Consider the following 16320-nt stretch of genomic DNA (forward strand, 5'->3'; position numbering starts at 1 on the left):
TGCCAATGATTGAGGATTAAAGATTAAAATAATCTTAGGTCATGCAGAGTGTTAAGTAAACAATTTAACTTGGGCATATTGAAAACCATCTATAATAAAGAAAAATATTTGTTTCTTCACTGGGCTTGTGTGTCTGTCCTTGTCTCAAAAACTATTAAACTATTACACATTGCAATTCTTGGACATTTTTTCTATCATCTCATATACCCCCCAAAAAAAAGCAATCATGACATTTTTAACATGAAGAGCTATTTGGAGCATAAAATGTAATTAGCATTTTTCATTCTCATTTGGAAATTCATAATGAAGGGTTAACTATCTTGCCAGTGAAAATGTTTCGTATACACCTCTATCTGAATGTCTTAAATAAGTGATCCAGAGTCTTGCTTAAATTTCACTCAAGAGTGTAGGTTGTATCAATACTACTATTAAACTGAGAAGAAACAAGTATTTTTCCTGAAATAGATGACAGAGAATTGTGGTAATTATGTGAAATAGATGACAGAGAATTGTGGTAATTATCCTTTGGGTGAAATTTACTGCTGGATACTACTGTTGCTACCAAACATCTAGGATTTCCATTGAGCCTATATTTGGGTTCAATTGGTGATATATAACCTGCTTTCTTTGTGTTTGATGTCGATGAGCTCTATACGCGGATAATTCAATGGTGCATCTAATGTGCTGTTTCATGGCATTGCTGACTGCAGACACCAGAGGTCTATGATGTGGCCACTGTGCTGGTTGTAGCCTAGTGGGACCAAGCTCAGACTGTTTTGGAGCTTTTGTGAAAACCATCAACATGATTAAATGAGTGGGAGGATGAAGTAATCATAGTTAAGGGAGGTGACAGCCTTGTAGTATTATCACTGGACTGTTAATCTAGAAGCCCAAGTAATGTTCTGGGAACCCAGGTTCATATCCCATCATGGCATATGATGGAATCTGGATGAATCTATTGTCAAAAAAACTCATCTGGTTCACTCACATCCTTTAGGGAAGGAACTGCCATCCTTACCTGGTCTGGCCAACATGTGACTCCAGACCACAACAATGTGATTGACTCTCAACTGCCCTCTGAGCAATTAGGGAGGGCAATAAATGCGGGCCTCGCCCTCAACCCATGAATGTTTTTTTTAAAACGTGCTATAGATCCTACAATGAGTGTTTTTGAGCAGTTTCCCCATTTTAGTAGCTGACTGATTTTTTTTATGTTAATTAGGCTCGACTTCATTTCTTTCCTTGATCATGCATTTTGTAAGCCCAAAGTCCCCCACTGTCAGCATTGCCAAACCTCTACTCCAACCCCTTAAAATGTGTTGGTGACATGCTATGCACACCTATTCTTTATTTATTAGCAACTGATGCAAGAAGCCTGGCATCAGGGCTTTTTACTGATTTTGTCCTGGGATGTGGGCATCAAAGGAATGGGCAATACATGGTAGTGTAGCCAAATGAGAAGGTAGTGGTGAGCTACCTTAAACTGCTGCAGTCCAGATGGTATAGGGGTATCCACCGCACTGTTACAGATGGCATTCCAGGATTCGGACCCAGTTACAGTAAAGGAATAACATATTTCCAAACCAAGATGCAAGGTGACTTGGAAGGGAACCTGAAGGCGATGGTATTTCTCCTTCATGTAACTTTCCCCTGAATACAACCTTACTAACCATTTCAAATATTCCATTCTGTTATATTATGATACCCAAGACTTATTTATCTTCAGATGTAGTCGTTGCTCTCCCTCAAGTATTTTCGCTCACATGTAGCTGGTTGAACTAAATACAGTCATATCTGATATAACGCAACAATTCGGTTATCATGCGATCCCGTATTATAAGAAAATTGTGCAATAGCCGTGCCATTTAAAATAATGGGGCTGGAATCATGTTATAATCGCTACATGTAAGGAAACTTTGCATTCCACAAATAATTTCTTCAATGACATTAGAACCAATTTACATTGGAAAAATGCATTATAGCAGAACTGACCATATTGTTAAGTTGATTAAATTTCACTTAGATAGAGTCTTCCATCTTCTTAAGATATCTCAAAATGCTTTGGATTCAGGTTGTAAGTTTGCTCACTGAACTGGAAGATTTGTTCTCAGATGTCTCGTTACCATGCTGAGTCGCATCATCAGTGAGCCTCCGGTGAAGCACTGGTGTTCTGTCCTGATTTCTATTTGTATGTCTTGGTCTGTTGTGGTCAGCGAGATCACTTCCGGTTCTTTATCTGAGGACAGCGTAAACAAAGACATGCACGGGAATTTCTAGAGGCCTGACATTCAAACCAGAACTCCATCAACAAACACATCGATTTGGTCCCCATTTACCAACCTCTCAGAAAAAGAACCGGAAGTGATCTCACCCACCACAACAAATCAAGACTCATAAATAGAAAGTGGGACAGAACACCAGCACTTCAATAGAGACTCACTGATGATGTTACTTAGCATGGTGATGACACGTCTGAAAACAAATCTTCCAGCTCTGTGAGCAAACTTACAACCTGAACCACAAATCTTCCCAAAGTTTACTTTGGATTCAGTTGTGATGAGAGACTGTATAAACAATCAGGAGACTTCCCTTCAGAGAGCACGCGAGGATCTTTTTCAACTCCATGAGAAAACCGACCTTTTTTTTTATTCCTGTTCAGATAATACATCAGCACAATGTACTTTTACTGCATCCTGTAGCAAAAGTAGGAATTTAAATCAACTTGACCTGTTCTGCACAGCAGAGGTGGAATGATGTTAACTGTGGATGGCTGTTTGGCTGCAATTAGTGTATTCCAATATTCTGTCTGCACTTAATAAACCCATCGTGGCAATGAGTGATGTGAAAAGCAAGAGAATTACTCTGCCAGAGTTAAACCACTTTCAACAAGATCTATAGCCACAGTGGGACTTAGTATTAGTGCGCAGCTTGAGAGTGCCTCTTGAAATTAGCTTTGTGCTGTAATTGGTCTGTCAAGTGTTTGCAGTCTGGCTAAGCTAGTTGACCTCTGCTCTAACTGCTAGTTTGAATGCACATATACTTTGGGAAGATTGCCCAGTGCGCTTTCAAATGAAACAATGTGTTATTTCTAAACAAAGCTGAAGCCAGTTCAATTGCACGCATCAAAGTTCTCAGTTTTCATTTGAGGTTCTGGGGAAGGCGAAGTGTATTTTTCAGCTCGTATAAGTAATGTTTTGAAGAACGTGATGGTGAACCTTTTAAAAATGTACACATTCTAAAAGAGCAGCAGAGGAACGTAAAAAGGCCATTGAGCCACCGTCCCATTTAATATTATCATGGCTGATCAAATTTTCAGTGCTTTTGACCCACATTAACTCTATATCTTTACACCATTGGTTCCTGAAGAAGGGCTTATGCCCGAAACGTCGATTCTCCTGTTCCTTGGATGCTGCCTGACCTGCGCTTTTCCAGCAACACATTTTCACCATTGGTAATCAAAAAATTAACAGGCCTTAAAGCAAAACTGTTGAGTTTAGTCGTCCTATGTGAATATCTGTGGGGTGGAGGGGAGAAGGTGATAGGAGGCAGGACCATTGAATATTTATCAGGTTAGGTAGATAGATTCTTGTTAGTTGGGGATCCAGACCTATCAGATGTACATGGGAATGTAGAATTAGAAATGCAAAGAGATCAGCAATTAATCTTATTGTGTGGCAGAGAAGGCTTGAGGAGCTGAATAACCTACTCTGCTCCGAGATCAGATGTTCATGAGACATATATTTGAATACCTTCAGGCAGATAAACTTTTAGAGAGAAGCTTGTGAAAAGCCCTGTTCTTCACACCCACTGTGGTCCACGTGCTCAGTACCAGTTGACAGTCCAAACCAGAATGAGCTAGGTATTAACAGCCCATTTGAAAGGATTAAACAGAGCAAGGAATAGTGGGTGATTTTCAGCAGCAGTTGTAAGTGAAACAGCAAAGAGTTAGTTAGTGAAGCAGCCGTTCCAGTGCATGTACCTGTGGTAGATAACTGTCTGCAGTTAACTTGCACAGGATCCTGCAAAGAAGAAATTGTGCAAGGTCCTATCCTTGATATGGACTGTCCTTAACTGGGAACCCTAGCTAGCCATATAGGGTTATAACCTTTCTCCGTCTACACTGGGGCTAAACCACATCGACTTTGATCACATGATCACAGGTAACATGAAACGATATGCCCTTAAAAGCACCATGTTTGTAGATGAGACCAGGTGTAAATCATTGGCCCCCTTATTAAAAAGTGAGGAAATATACCCAAAGGTTTGAGTAAATAATCTGTGGTACAATGGGGATTTTTTACAAATAAGTTAGCTGAAATTTAAAATATGACAAAAAAAATCTGTCCAGCAAAACAAAAATCTCCAAGTTAAAGTGAACTCTGCTGTGAGAAATTGATATTGTTTCTGGTTGCAGAGTGCCACCTGCTGGCTATCTACAGCATCTGCAAACAGCTGGACTTGATTCTCATTGAATCATTACAGCACAGCAGTGCCAGTTCTGCTCAGGGCAGTCCAGTCTTTCACTGCATTAATTTGCAAATGTGAAGCTTCAAATTGAAACTGACCATATTGCCACATGAATATCGGCTAGGTTTGGTCTTGAGTGGAACATTAGGGGATGCTCAGTGAAATCCTTTCATCAACAACTTGGAGTTGTGTACATTGAGATCAGTCACTCAACAAGAATAGAGTACTGGCGGAGACTGGTCAAAGCGGATTTGAGTTTCCCAGAAGAGAAAAAGCGGCACAGGTATAGTCCGGTTGTGTGCCAGCTTGGAGAAAGGGATCCAGGTGGGCTGCCCAGATGTTGAGTAAAAATTTCCACCGAAGGCCCAGCACAACAGTGAGGTGATCCACTGCTCAACCCAGGGGAAGGAGGTTGGTGGTGTGAGAAGGAAAGCTTGCATTTTTAATAGTAGGCGAAAAGAGCAAGCATTTTCTTCAATCAAATTATGTAGGACTCTTTTAAAATGTTTTTTATTGTGATGGATGTGGACACACTAGTTGGGCCAGCATTTGCCAATCCCAAATTGTCCCTGAGAAGGTGGTGGAAACCTGCTGCCTTGAACCTTTATCTTTTTTTAAAATTCACTCATTGGACATGGGCATTGCTAGCTGGCCGGCATTTTATTGTCCATCCCGGGTTGGTGAGAGGGTCACGGTGAGCTGCCTTCTTGAACCTCTGTAGTTGCACCCACAGAGTTATATGGAAAGGAGTTCCAGGATTTTGATTGAACAATTGTGAAATTGTGCAATTAAATAACTTTGGCCAACAGAAGAATGACAGACAGTCCAAAACACTCATGCAAAGGACAGTTGAGATTCTGCACACTGGGAGGGATAATACAAATATCAAAAGATGTACACACAGTAATAAGAGCTGCAAGAAACCAGTATAAGAACAAAGTAAGAGAGACATCAAGAGTAACCTGTGGTTTTGTGTTTACTTAACATAGACTTACCACACAATTGATAAATGGATGTCGTTTCTATTTATTTGAAGATCTAATATGGATTGCCCAGTGGCAGATTTATTACAGAAGTTACTTCTGTTACAGGAAAGCACAGCTACACTTAACTCTACATATTATAAGCTAGATGGATGCAGAGTGCTAATTTATTGTCATGGCAGATGGTGAAATTTGATTCAATAAAAATCTACATTGAAAAGGCCAGCCTATTGCCAACCACATAATGATTGTCATTAAAAGAAAACTCCCATCTCATTCATTAATGACCTTGAGTTAAGAAATCTGTCATCCTTACCTGGTCTGGCCTACATGTGACTCCACTCACATGGTTCTGGACAATCAGGGATGGGCAATAAATGCTAGCTGAGATAATGATACTGACAGCCCATGAATGATTTAAAAAAAAGTCAATCATGACCATGTATCTCAGAGATTTTGAATTTATTTCATTTGTTGTGGATGAATTGTTTCTTTAAAATTTATTATGTGGAATTTAGAATGCTGCCTATGACTTTCTCATAACCATGCTCATGTTCCCCTCTCCTGGAGATTTTAACCTGACTAAAAACTAAAAGGTAGAGAGGTATGATATAACATAACATGGACTGCAGGAATATCCACTGACACTTCTGTATCTTAAGATGACAGGTATATATGACTTTCCATAATCAATATTTCATCGAACAACAGAGAACATAGAACGTTACAGCGCAGTACAGGCCCTTCAGCCCCCAATGTTGCGCCGACCTGTGAAAGTAATCTGAAGCCCATCTAATCTGTCCCATTCCAATATTATCCATATGTAAGTCCATCGGCGAGTCTGCTACTATTGCAGGCAGGCCTTTCCATGCCCCTACTACTCTCTGAGTGAAGAAACTACCCCTAATATCTGTCCTAAATCTGTCACCCTCTCAATTTAAAGCCATGTCCCCTCTTGTTAGCCTTCACCATCTGAGGAAAAAGGCTCTCACTGTGCACCCTTTCTAACCCTCTAATTATCTTATATGTCTCGATTAAGTCACCTCTCAACCATCTTCTCTCCAACAAAAACAGCCTCTGTTCCCTCAGCCTTTCCTCGTAAGTCCTTTCTTCCATACCAGGCAACATCCGAATAAATCTCCTCTGAACCCTTTCCAAATCTTCCCCTTTCTTCCTATAATGCAGTGACCAGAACTGTACACAATACTCCAGGTGCGGCCTAACCACTGTCTTGTACAGCTGAAACATGACCTAGTGGCTCCAAAACTCAATCCTGTGACCAACATCCTTCGGCACTATCCACAACTCTGCCTACCTTAGTGCCATCTGCAAATTTACTAACCCATTCTACTGCGCCCATATCCAGATCAGTTCTAAAAATGACAAACAGCAGTGGCTCCGAAACTCATCCTTGCAGCAGACCACTGGTAACTGAACTCCAGGATGAACATTTCCCATCAACCATCACCCTCTTGTCTTCTTTCAGCTAGCCAATTTCTGATCCAAACTGCTAAATCACCTTCAATCCTGAAACTCCATATTTTGTGCAATAGCCTACCATGTGGAACCTTATCAAATGCCTTTCTGAAGTCCAAATACACCACATCAACCGTTTTACCTTCATCCACCTGTTTTGTCACCTTGAAGAACTCAATAAGGTTTGTGAGGCACGACCTACCCTTCACAAAATCGTGTTGACTATCCCAAATCAAGTTATTCCTTTCCAGATGATTATAAATCCTATCTCTTTTAATCTTTTCCAGCACCTTACCTGCAACCGAAATAAGGCTCATTGGCCTATAATTACCAGGATTGTCCCGACTCCCCTTCTTAAACAAGGGTACAGCATTTGCTATCCTCCAGTCTTCTGGCACTACTCCTGTCAACAATGATGACATAAAGACCGAAGCCAAAGGCTCTGCAATCGCCTTCCTGGCTTCCCAGAGAATTTGAGGATAAATCCCATCCAGCCCAGGGGTCTTATCTATTTTCAGATTTTCCAAAACTGCTAAGACCTTCTCTTTGTCAACCTTAATCCCATCTAATCTTGTAGCTTGTATCTCCGTATTCTCACTAGCACTGCCCTTTTTTACTGTTAATACTGACGAAAAGTATTCATTAAGCGCTTCCCCTATGCCCTCAGATTCCACACACAATTTTCCATTACTATCTTTGATTGGTCCTAAACTTTCTCTCGTCATTCTTTTATTCCTGATATACCTACAGAAGACCCTAAGGTTTTCCTTGATCCTATCAGCCAACAATTTCTCATGTCCCCTCTTGGCTTTCTTAGCCCTCTCTTTATATCTTTTCTGGCTAACTTATAAGTCTCAATCGCCCTATCTGAGCCTTCATGCTTATCCTCACATAAGCCACCACCTTCCTCTTGACACGATCTTAAACTTCGTTAATAAACCATGGCTCCCTCTCTTGACAATTACCTCCCTGCCTGGCAGGTATATATGTATCAAGGACCTGCCGTATCTGTTTCTTGAATAAGCTCCACATTTCAAGTGTCTACCCCCTGCAGTTTCCTTCCCTATCCTAAATCTTGCCTAATTGCATCATAATTGCCTTTCCCCTAGTTATACCTCTTTCCCTGCAGTATATCCTTGCCCATTGCTATTGTAAATATAACCGAATTATGGTCACTATTGCGATAGTGTTCACCTACTTCCAAACCTAACGCCTGGCCGAGTTCATTCCCCAGTACCAAATCCAATATGGCATCTCCCCTTGTTGGCCTGTCTATATATTGTGTCAGAAAACCCTCCTGTCCATACTGAATAAAAACTGACCCATCAAAACTACTTGAACTATAATATTCCCAGTCAATATTGGGTAAGTTAAAGTCCCCGTAACAACTACCCTGTTACTCTCGCTCCTATCAAGAATCATCTTTGCTATCCTTTCCTCTATGTCTCTGGAACTATTCAGAGGCCTATAGAAAACTCCCAACAGGGTGACCTCTCCTTTCCTGTTTCTAACCTCAGCCCAAACTACCTCAGTGGATGAGTCCTCAAATGTTCTCTCAGCTGCTGTAATGTTACCCTTGATTAACAATGACACCCCTCCCCTGCCTCTTTTACCTCCATCTTTGATCTTGCTGAAACATCTAAATCCCAGAATCTGCAAAACCCTTCCTGAACCTCCTTTAGCCATGTCTCCGAAATGACCACAGCATTGAAATCCCAGACACCAACCCATGCTGTAAGTTCACCCACCTTATTCTGGATGCTCCTGACATCTCAAATCAACATCCTGATTGCCAGTGCCCTCTCACGACCTTGTAAACCTATCCCTGACCTCACTACCCTCAACCTCCTGTACTCTGGAGCTACAATTCAGGTTTCCATCCCCCTACTGCATTAGTTTAAACCTCATACAGTCATACAATCTTCAGTTCTCTCTCTCAATTTAATAATATCGCAGCCAATTTAATCCCATTGGCATGCTTGTTCCTTTTAATATTTCTCCTTTCCGAGCAACTAATTCCCTTTGAAGGTGCAGTACGGTGGCTCACTAGTTAGCATTGCTGAGTCGCAGCACGAAGGACTTGGGTTCGATTCCACCCTCAGGTCTTTGCATACTCGCCCTGTGTCTGTTGGGGGGTTTCATTCGGGTGCTGCAGTTTCATCCCACAGTCCAAAGCTGTGCAGGTTATGTAGATTGACAAATTGTCCATAGTGTCCGGGGATGTGCAGGCTAGGTGGGTTAGCCATGGGAAATGCAGGATTACATGGATAGGTTAGGAGGTTGGGTTTGGGTGGCATGCTGTCCAGAGTGTCACTGCGGATTTGATGGGCTGAATGGCCTGCTTCCATACAGTAGGGATTCTAAGAATTGAAAGACTGGAGTATTCTGCAACTGTTGACTGGGATGAATGGTGTGAGGAGCAGAGAAGTAGATCATTTCCACACTTGAGGTAGTGAATTCAAACAGTGTTAAAGCATTTTCTAAATGTGGCCACCTAAAACATGTTCCCTCTTGCTAATGTTTCTATCCAAAAGTCAATTGGTCTCACTCAGGCTGATGGTTACTGTAGGAGAAAGTGAAGATTGTATGACTGTATGAGGATTAAACTAATGCAGTAGGGGGATGGAAACCTGAATTGTAGCTCCAGAGTACAGGCCCTTTCCTGAAGAAGGGCCTGTGCCCGAAGCGTCGAATCTCCTGTTCCCTGGATGCTACCTGACCTGCTGCGCTGTTCCAGCAATAAAGTTTCAACTTTGATGGTTACTGTACCAAAGGAACACTGCACTGTCAGATGGTGTATTTCAGATGAGATGTTGAACTGAGGCTTTGTCTTTCATCTTGGATGGATGCAAATGATCCTGTGGTGCTATTCAAAAAGAGAGCAAGATAGTTCTCCCCAGTGTCATTACCAATGTTTATCTCCCAACCAGTGAAGCAATCATCTTGCCATTTACTACAATGTGTAGATGTGCTACTGATTTGTTATTGTTAATTATATGTCTACAAATCACTTTTCTACATTGCAACATTTTCATAGTTCATTCACTGTGAAACATTGGGTCACCATCAAATTATGGGAGTGGTCTTAGTACAAGTTCATTACTTCTGCACCTCCCTCCTTCCCTTCTGCCCATCCTCCCTCATGCCTTGCTCCTACGATTGTTCCCCTCCCTCCTGCTCCATGAGAATGTGTGCATTGTGTATGAAGCAACAATAGCTGTCCTTGTGGTTTCAGCAGTGAACTCTTCACTGTTCTGAACCCCTGAAGGGATGTGTTGGTTCACTGTGATGTCATGATGCTTTAATTTGTAAATATCTGACAGGTTGCCTTTGCCAGACTGTAAATTAACCAGCCACTGGACTTTCAACCAACCAGAAAGCACACGCTGGAAACTTCCTATAAAGACTCAGCAGACAGATGTCAAGGTTTGAGCTCCTTTATTTCTCCAATAACGTACAGTTTTGAAATATCAGAAAGGTGGTGCTACTAAATTGAAGCGAATTGCTGTTTTTCTCTCCCCCAAATCTTTATAACTAACTGGGGTAGCATGCTGGAAATCAAGCCCCACTATTCTCATCTTGAATGCAAATGTGAACATTTAATGAAATCACCAAATCAAACCACCATCAACTTCTCAAAAGCAACTTAGCCAGCGATACCCACATCCTATGAATGAATTTTTAAAAACTGCTCAACTTTACCTTACTATCTAATTCAGGTTATAAAAATATTCATGTCAGAGTTTTCATTAAGCAGTTAATCACTTCATTGTAAGCAAACTGCTTTTAACCATTGATAAGAAAGAAACATGAATTGCTAAGCTGTGAAGTGCTTCGTTATAGGCCTGGTACCCAGGCACAAATCCCCTTTGCCAAGCTGTTGGGCTGGAATGAAAGTCATCACTCTTTGGTGCCATCTCGCCTCTAACGATGCCCTTGCCATTATGAGTCCATGCAGGACCTTGCCAATTCAGATGCCAGCAATGCTGCTGGGAACCGCACTGGCCCAAACTGCACTGGTCTGTCACTGCTATGATTCCACTTCAGGCCCACCTTACCAATGCCACAGGGTCTCATACTAGGCCCAAACTCTTTCCCCTATTGTTCCTGTTTTCCTATTCAATGAGGGAATTTACAGCCATTTCCAGAAAAATGCTGAGTGAGATTCTCTGTTACTTCTCCACACAGGAGAAAGAGAGAGAAATTGCGCCTGCTTTCCCCCCCTCACAGGCTGGGTATTTCTGCTGTATTGTCCACACAAGACTATAGCGACTTGCCGAGGAACCAATCAGGTGTTTGTTACTATACTGAGCTGTCCTCAGCCCAAAGTAACTTGTCAATTGAATAACCAAAGCACTGTTGCGAGTCAAAGTTGCCCTTAACACAGTACTTTCCTCCCCCATTGCATTTATAATACACCATTGTTGTATCTTCTGTCAGCGTAGTAAATCTGTGGAATTCTTTACCTGTAGATTCTTGATAATTAATTATGTTCAAGGCTGAGACATAGATTTTTCATCAATGATAACATCAAAGGTTATGGGAAAAGGTGAGGAAGTGAAGTTGAGGAGTAGCAGGTCAGCCATGATCTCATTAAATGGGGGAGCAGACTTGATGGGCTGAATGGGTGACATCTGCTCCTATGTCTTATATCTATAACTTGCAATGAGTTTCTATCACTCACTCTTAAGAGTGCAACATCTTTGATTTGAAAGTGGAGTCACAGGTAGATAGGATAGTGAAGAAGGTGTTTGGTATGCTTTCCTTTATTGGTCAGAGTATTGAGTATAGATGTTGGGAGCAACTAGGAGAAAGTGAGGACTGCAGATGCTGGAGTACCAGAGTTGAAAAATGTGGTGCTGGAAAAACACAGTAGGCCAGGCAGCATCCGAGGAGCAGGAAAAGCCCTGCCTGAAGAAGGGCATATGCCCGAAACGTCGATTCTCCTGCTTCTTGGATGCTATATGTATGGAATGAGCTGCCAGAGAAAGTGGTGGAGGCTGGTACAATTACAACATTTAAGATGCATTTGTATGGGTATATGAATAGGAAGGGTTTGGAGTGATATGGGCCGGGTGCTGGCATGTGGGACTAGATTGGGTTGGGATATCTGGTCGGCATGGATGAGTAGGACCAAAGGGTCTGTTTCCATGCTGTACATCTCTATGGCTCTATGACTAAAATAGGATTTCTTGCCAACTTCTTTAGTTTACAATCCGAAAATCTAGAAGTGGTCTTTACATTTCTCCTCTGTTCAAAATGTTTTTCATGACATGGAGTCTTACTGCATGGAATCAGACCATTTGGTCCAACTAGTCCAAGCCAACCATTCCCGAATTAAACTAGTCCCACTTGCCTACATTTGGTCCATATTCCTGCAAACCGTCCCTTTTCCAAACATATTGAAAATATTCTAACTGTACCTACATGCACCAGGTCCTTCCCCTTCCACACCTGAACCACTCTTTTAAAAAAAAGTTACCCCTTGTGTCCTTTTTAAAACTTTCTCCTCTCACCTTAAAAGTATGCACCCTAGTTTTGCCTTCCCCCACCCCGACCCCCCCCACGATCACCACCTTCCCCTCCCCCACCACCACCACCACCAGCAAAACTAGGGAAAAGACCTTGTATGCATCTTATCTGTGGCCCTCATGATTTAATAAACCACTAAAGTCATCCCTCAACCTCCTGCGCTGCAGTGGAAGACGTTTCAGCTATCCAGCCTATTTTTATATCTCAAACTCTCCCTTCCCGGCAACATTCTGGTAGACCTTTTCAGAACCTTTTATAATCTAATAATATCCTTCCAAGAGCAGGGTGACCAGCACTGGACACGGTAAATCAGAAAAGGCCTCAACAAGTCCTGTACAACGTCACCATGATGACCCAACTCCTATCCCCAATGGTCTGAGCAATAAGGCCTTTTTAAACACCCTGTCCACCTATGAAGCAACTTTCAAAGTAGTATATACCTGAACCCCAAGGTCACACTGTTCTACAGCAGCACCCAGAGCACTATCATTAATTGTATGATCCTGCCCTGTTTGTCTCACATTTATCCAAATTAAACTCCATCTACCACTCTTCAGCCCATTGATCAAGATCTCTTTGTAATCTTAGATAACCTTCTTCACTGTCCATTATACCATCAATTTTGGTATCATCTACAAACTTACCAACCACGCCTCCTATATGCTCATCCGAACTGTTCATATAAATGACAAACAAAAGATGAACACCGCTGGTGACAAGCCTCCAGTCTGGAAAACAACCCTCTACTAAATCCCTGTGTCTCCCACCATCAAGCCAATTTCCCTGTGTCTCCCACCATCTCCCACAAAAGCTCACCCTGAATCCAATCTGATCGAACTTTGCTGTGCCATGCAGTTCTTGTCAAAGGCTTTAGTAGAGTCCATGTAAACCATGTCTAATGCTGTGCTGTCAACCTTTTTGGTTACTACCTCAAAAAATTCTATCACATTTGAGAAACACTATATCCCTCACACAAAGCCATGTTGACTACCCCAATCAGTCCTTGCCTCTCCAACTGCATGCAAATCCTATCTTACCCACCACCAATGTCAGGCTCACAGAAAGACTTCTCTTAACAGTCTTTCTTAAGTAAAGACACAACATTAGCCATCCTCCAGTCCTCCGGCACTTCACCCGTGATTATAGATGATAAACATATTTCTGCTAGGGGCCTCGTAATTTTTTCCCTAAATGTCCTGGGATACTCTTAATCAGGTCCCAGAGGTTTATCCACCTTTATGTTTTCTCAGGAGAAAGTGAGGTCTGCAGATGCTGGAGATCAGAGCTGGAAATGTGTTGCTGGAAAAGCGCAGCAGGTCAGGCAGCATCCAGGGAACAGGAGAATCGACGTTTCGGGCGTAAGCCCCTCTTTATGTTTTCTCAGACCTCCAGCACTTCTGTAATGTGAACGGTCTACAAAACATCAGTATTTTTTCCCCAAGTTTTCTAGCATCCATTTCTTTCTCCACAATAAAAACTGACACGAAATATTAATTTACTATGTCTCCCATCTCCTGAGGTTCACCACGTAGACGACTTCATGGATCTTTAAGGGGCCTGTTCTCTCTGGTTGTTCTAATGTCCTTAAAAACATCTCTTCGGATTATCCTTAAACTTATCTGCCATCAAAGCACAAAACGTCTTTGCACCCATGCCATATACAAATCCCACATCATATATAATTTTTTCTTAAATTCACACTTTATTCCACCACTTTTATAATGTATCTGCTCTCACATTATCTTTACCAGCAATGTGAACAATCTTTATGTTGAATCATCAGTAAACATCATCTGAAGAATCTCACATTTTATGTTTTAAACTTTTCAATGAATATTAGCGAATTGTGGTCATTCTAGGTTAACGTTTCATTGTCAGCATATCAGACAAATTTCAAAGAGCCAATATTAATTTCAGTCTCTTTACTACAAGAGCTAAAAAGTCATATAGCACAGAAACACACCCTTCAACTCACCCTGTCCCTGCCAAACAACAACCACCAAACTACACTAATCCCGCTTACCTGCACTTGGTCTAATATGCCCTAGCACGAGTACCTATCTATCACTTGCAGGGAGCGTATTTTGCATTTCTACCACCCTCTGGGTAAAACATAATTCCTCAGATTCCCTCTAAACCAATTATTCCTCAACTTAAAATTATGTCCAAAGGATACTCAAGATCTACCCTATCTATTTATACCTTAGATTCCCCCCAACATCTCTTAGCTTCCCCTGCTCCAGAGAAAGCAAACCCAGCCTATCCAATCTATATTCATAACTGAGACTTTCCATTGCCTGGTGAATCTCCTTTGCACCCTCTCCAATGCAATCACATCATTCTGATAATATGGCACCAGCTTTTGAAGTGCTGCTTCTTTATCAGGTGGTTGTGGAGCAGGACCATAAGACACAAAATCTCATAACAAAAGATTAGTGTCATGCAGTTGAACAAACTTAGATTAAGTCTTTCATGTTTTAGAATGGGTTTGCTCGTTTCAGTTCTTTAATATGTAAATCCCAGAACTTCTTTTAAGTCACATTCTCAAACGTGACTTAATGCATGACATTTAATTACCTATGGGAGTGAGGGTGGGGTATGGAAAGCGTGGAGGGGAAGAGCATTGTGCACTTCCTTCCATTATTCATCCCTATTCTCTGCTTTGTCTGTTAGACAATGATATTTGAAACTTTGAATTTTGTCAGAGATAGAAGTGACTTAACATTTTGATATTTTTGAAAATGAAATCTTCAGAGTCGTATTTGGCTTTGAGTGGGACTTATGCATTCGTGTGTTCTTAGGGTCCGGTGTACCTGAAGGTCCAGGGATATCCATTAGAACGGCATGAGTCAAGGGGCTTCAGCTTCACCGAGCACCAAGCCCATTGGAGAATTCCCCTGCATGAAGTTAATATTGTTTGTGATGTTGCCACAGTCAAAGGTAATACCCTGTCAAAGACATGCTGTTCCTCATTGGGGTAAAATAGCAACTGATTTACGCCACTGTTGATCCACGTGATTCGTGCTCTGTATTTTTAGATTTCTTTCTGAACTGCGGGGCTGCAAAGAGCTCTGTCTTTGATACAGAATCGGTCAGAATTGAAGCCAGAAGGAATTAGCAAAGTGAAGGAGCTGACTGCTCCCCAGAAAACACAGTATAATGAACAAATTAGAAACAAGCAAAAGCAGACCACACAGAGTCTGAGACTTGTGGAATCAGTTAGCAGAAAGCAATATTTGAATTAAATTGATCCAAAATGTTGTGGAAGTGTTTCTAAAAAAAAAAGTTTAAGAGGACAATTGCATTTATATAGAACCTTCCATACTTTCAAGACTTGCCAAAGTACTTCCATAAGACCATAAGACATAGGAGCGCAAGTAAGGCCATTAGGCCCATCAAGTCACTCCGCCATTCAATCATGGCTGATGGGCATTTCAACTCCACTTACCCGCATTCTCCCCTTAGCCCTTAATTCCTTGTGACATCAAGAATTTATCAATCTCTGCCTTGAAGACATTTAGCGTCCCGGCCTCCACTGCACTCTGTGGCAATGAATTCCACAGGCCCACCACTCTCTGGCAGAAGAAATGTCTCTGCATTTAGAACATAGAACATAGAACATAGAACAATACAGCACAGAACAGGCCCTTCGGCCCACGATGTTGTGCCGAACTTCTAACCTAGATTAAGTACCCATCCATGTACCTATCCAAATGCCGCTTAAAGGTCGCCAATGATTCCGACTCTACCACTCCCACAGGCAGCGCATTCCAAACATTAACCACCCTCTGTGTGAAAACGTTGCCCCTTAGATCTTTTTTATATCTTTCCCCTCTCACCCTAAACCTATGCTCTCTAGTTC

The 16320-nt window shown here is 41.7% G+C and overlaps 1 protein-coding gene across 1 annotated transcript in view; it reads left to right on the top strand.

Annotated features, from left to right (window-relative positions):
• Positions 1–16320, top strand: part of vwa8 (von Willebrand factor A domain containing 8) — a 340247-nt gene that overhangs the window by 200830 nt on the left and 123097 nt on the right. The window contains 2 exon segments of the mRNA XM_043694451.1: positions 10250–10352; positions 15260–15398. Coding sequence (XP_043550386.1) covers positions 10250–10352; positions 15260–15398 — 242 coding nt within the window.

The sequence above is a fragment of the Chiloscyllium plagiosum genome, chromosome 7 (genome assembly GCF_004010195.1).
Source record: "Chiloscyllium plagiosum isolate BGI_BamShark_2017 chromosome 7, ASM401019v2, whole genome shotgun sequence".
Taxonomy (NCBI): domain Eukaryota; kingdom Metazoa; phylum Chordata; class Chondrichthyes; order Orectolobiformes; family Hemiscylliidae; genus Chiloscyllium; species Chiloscyllium plagiosum.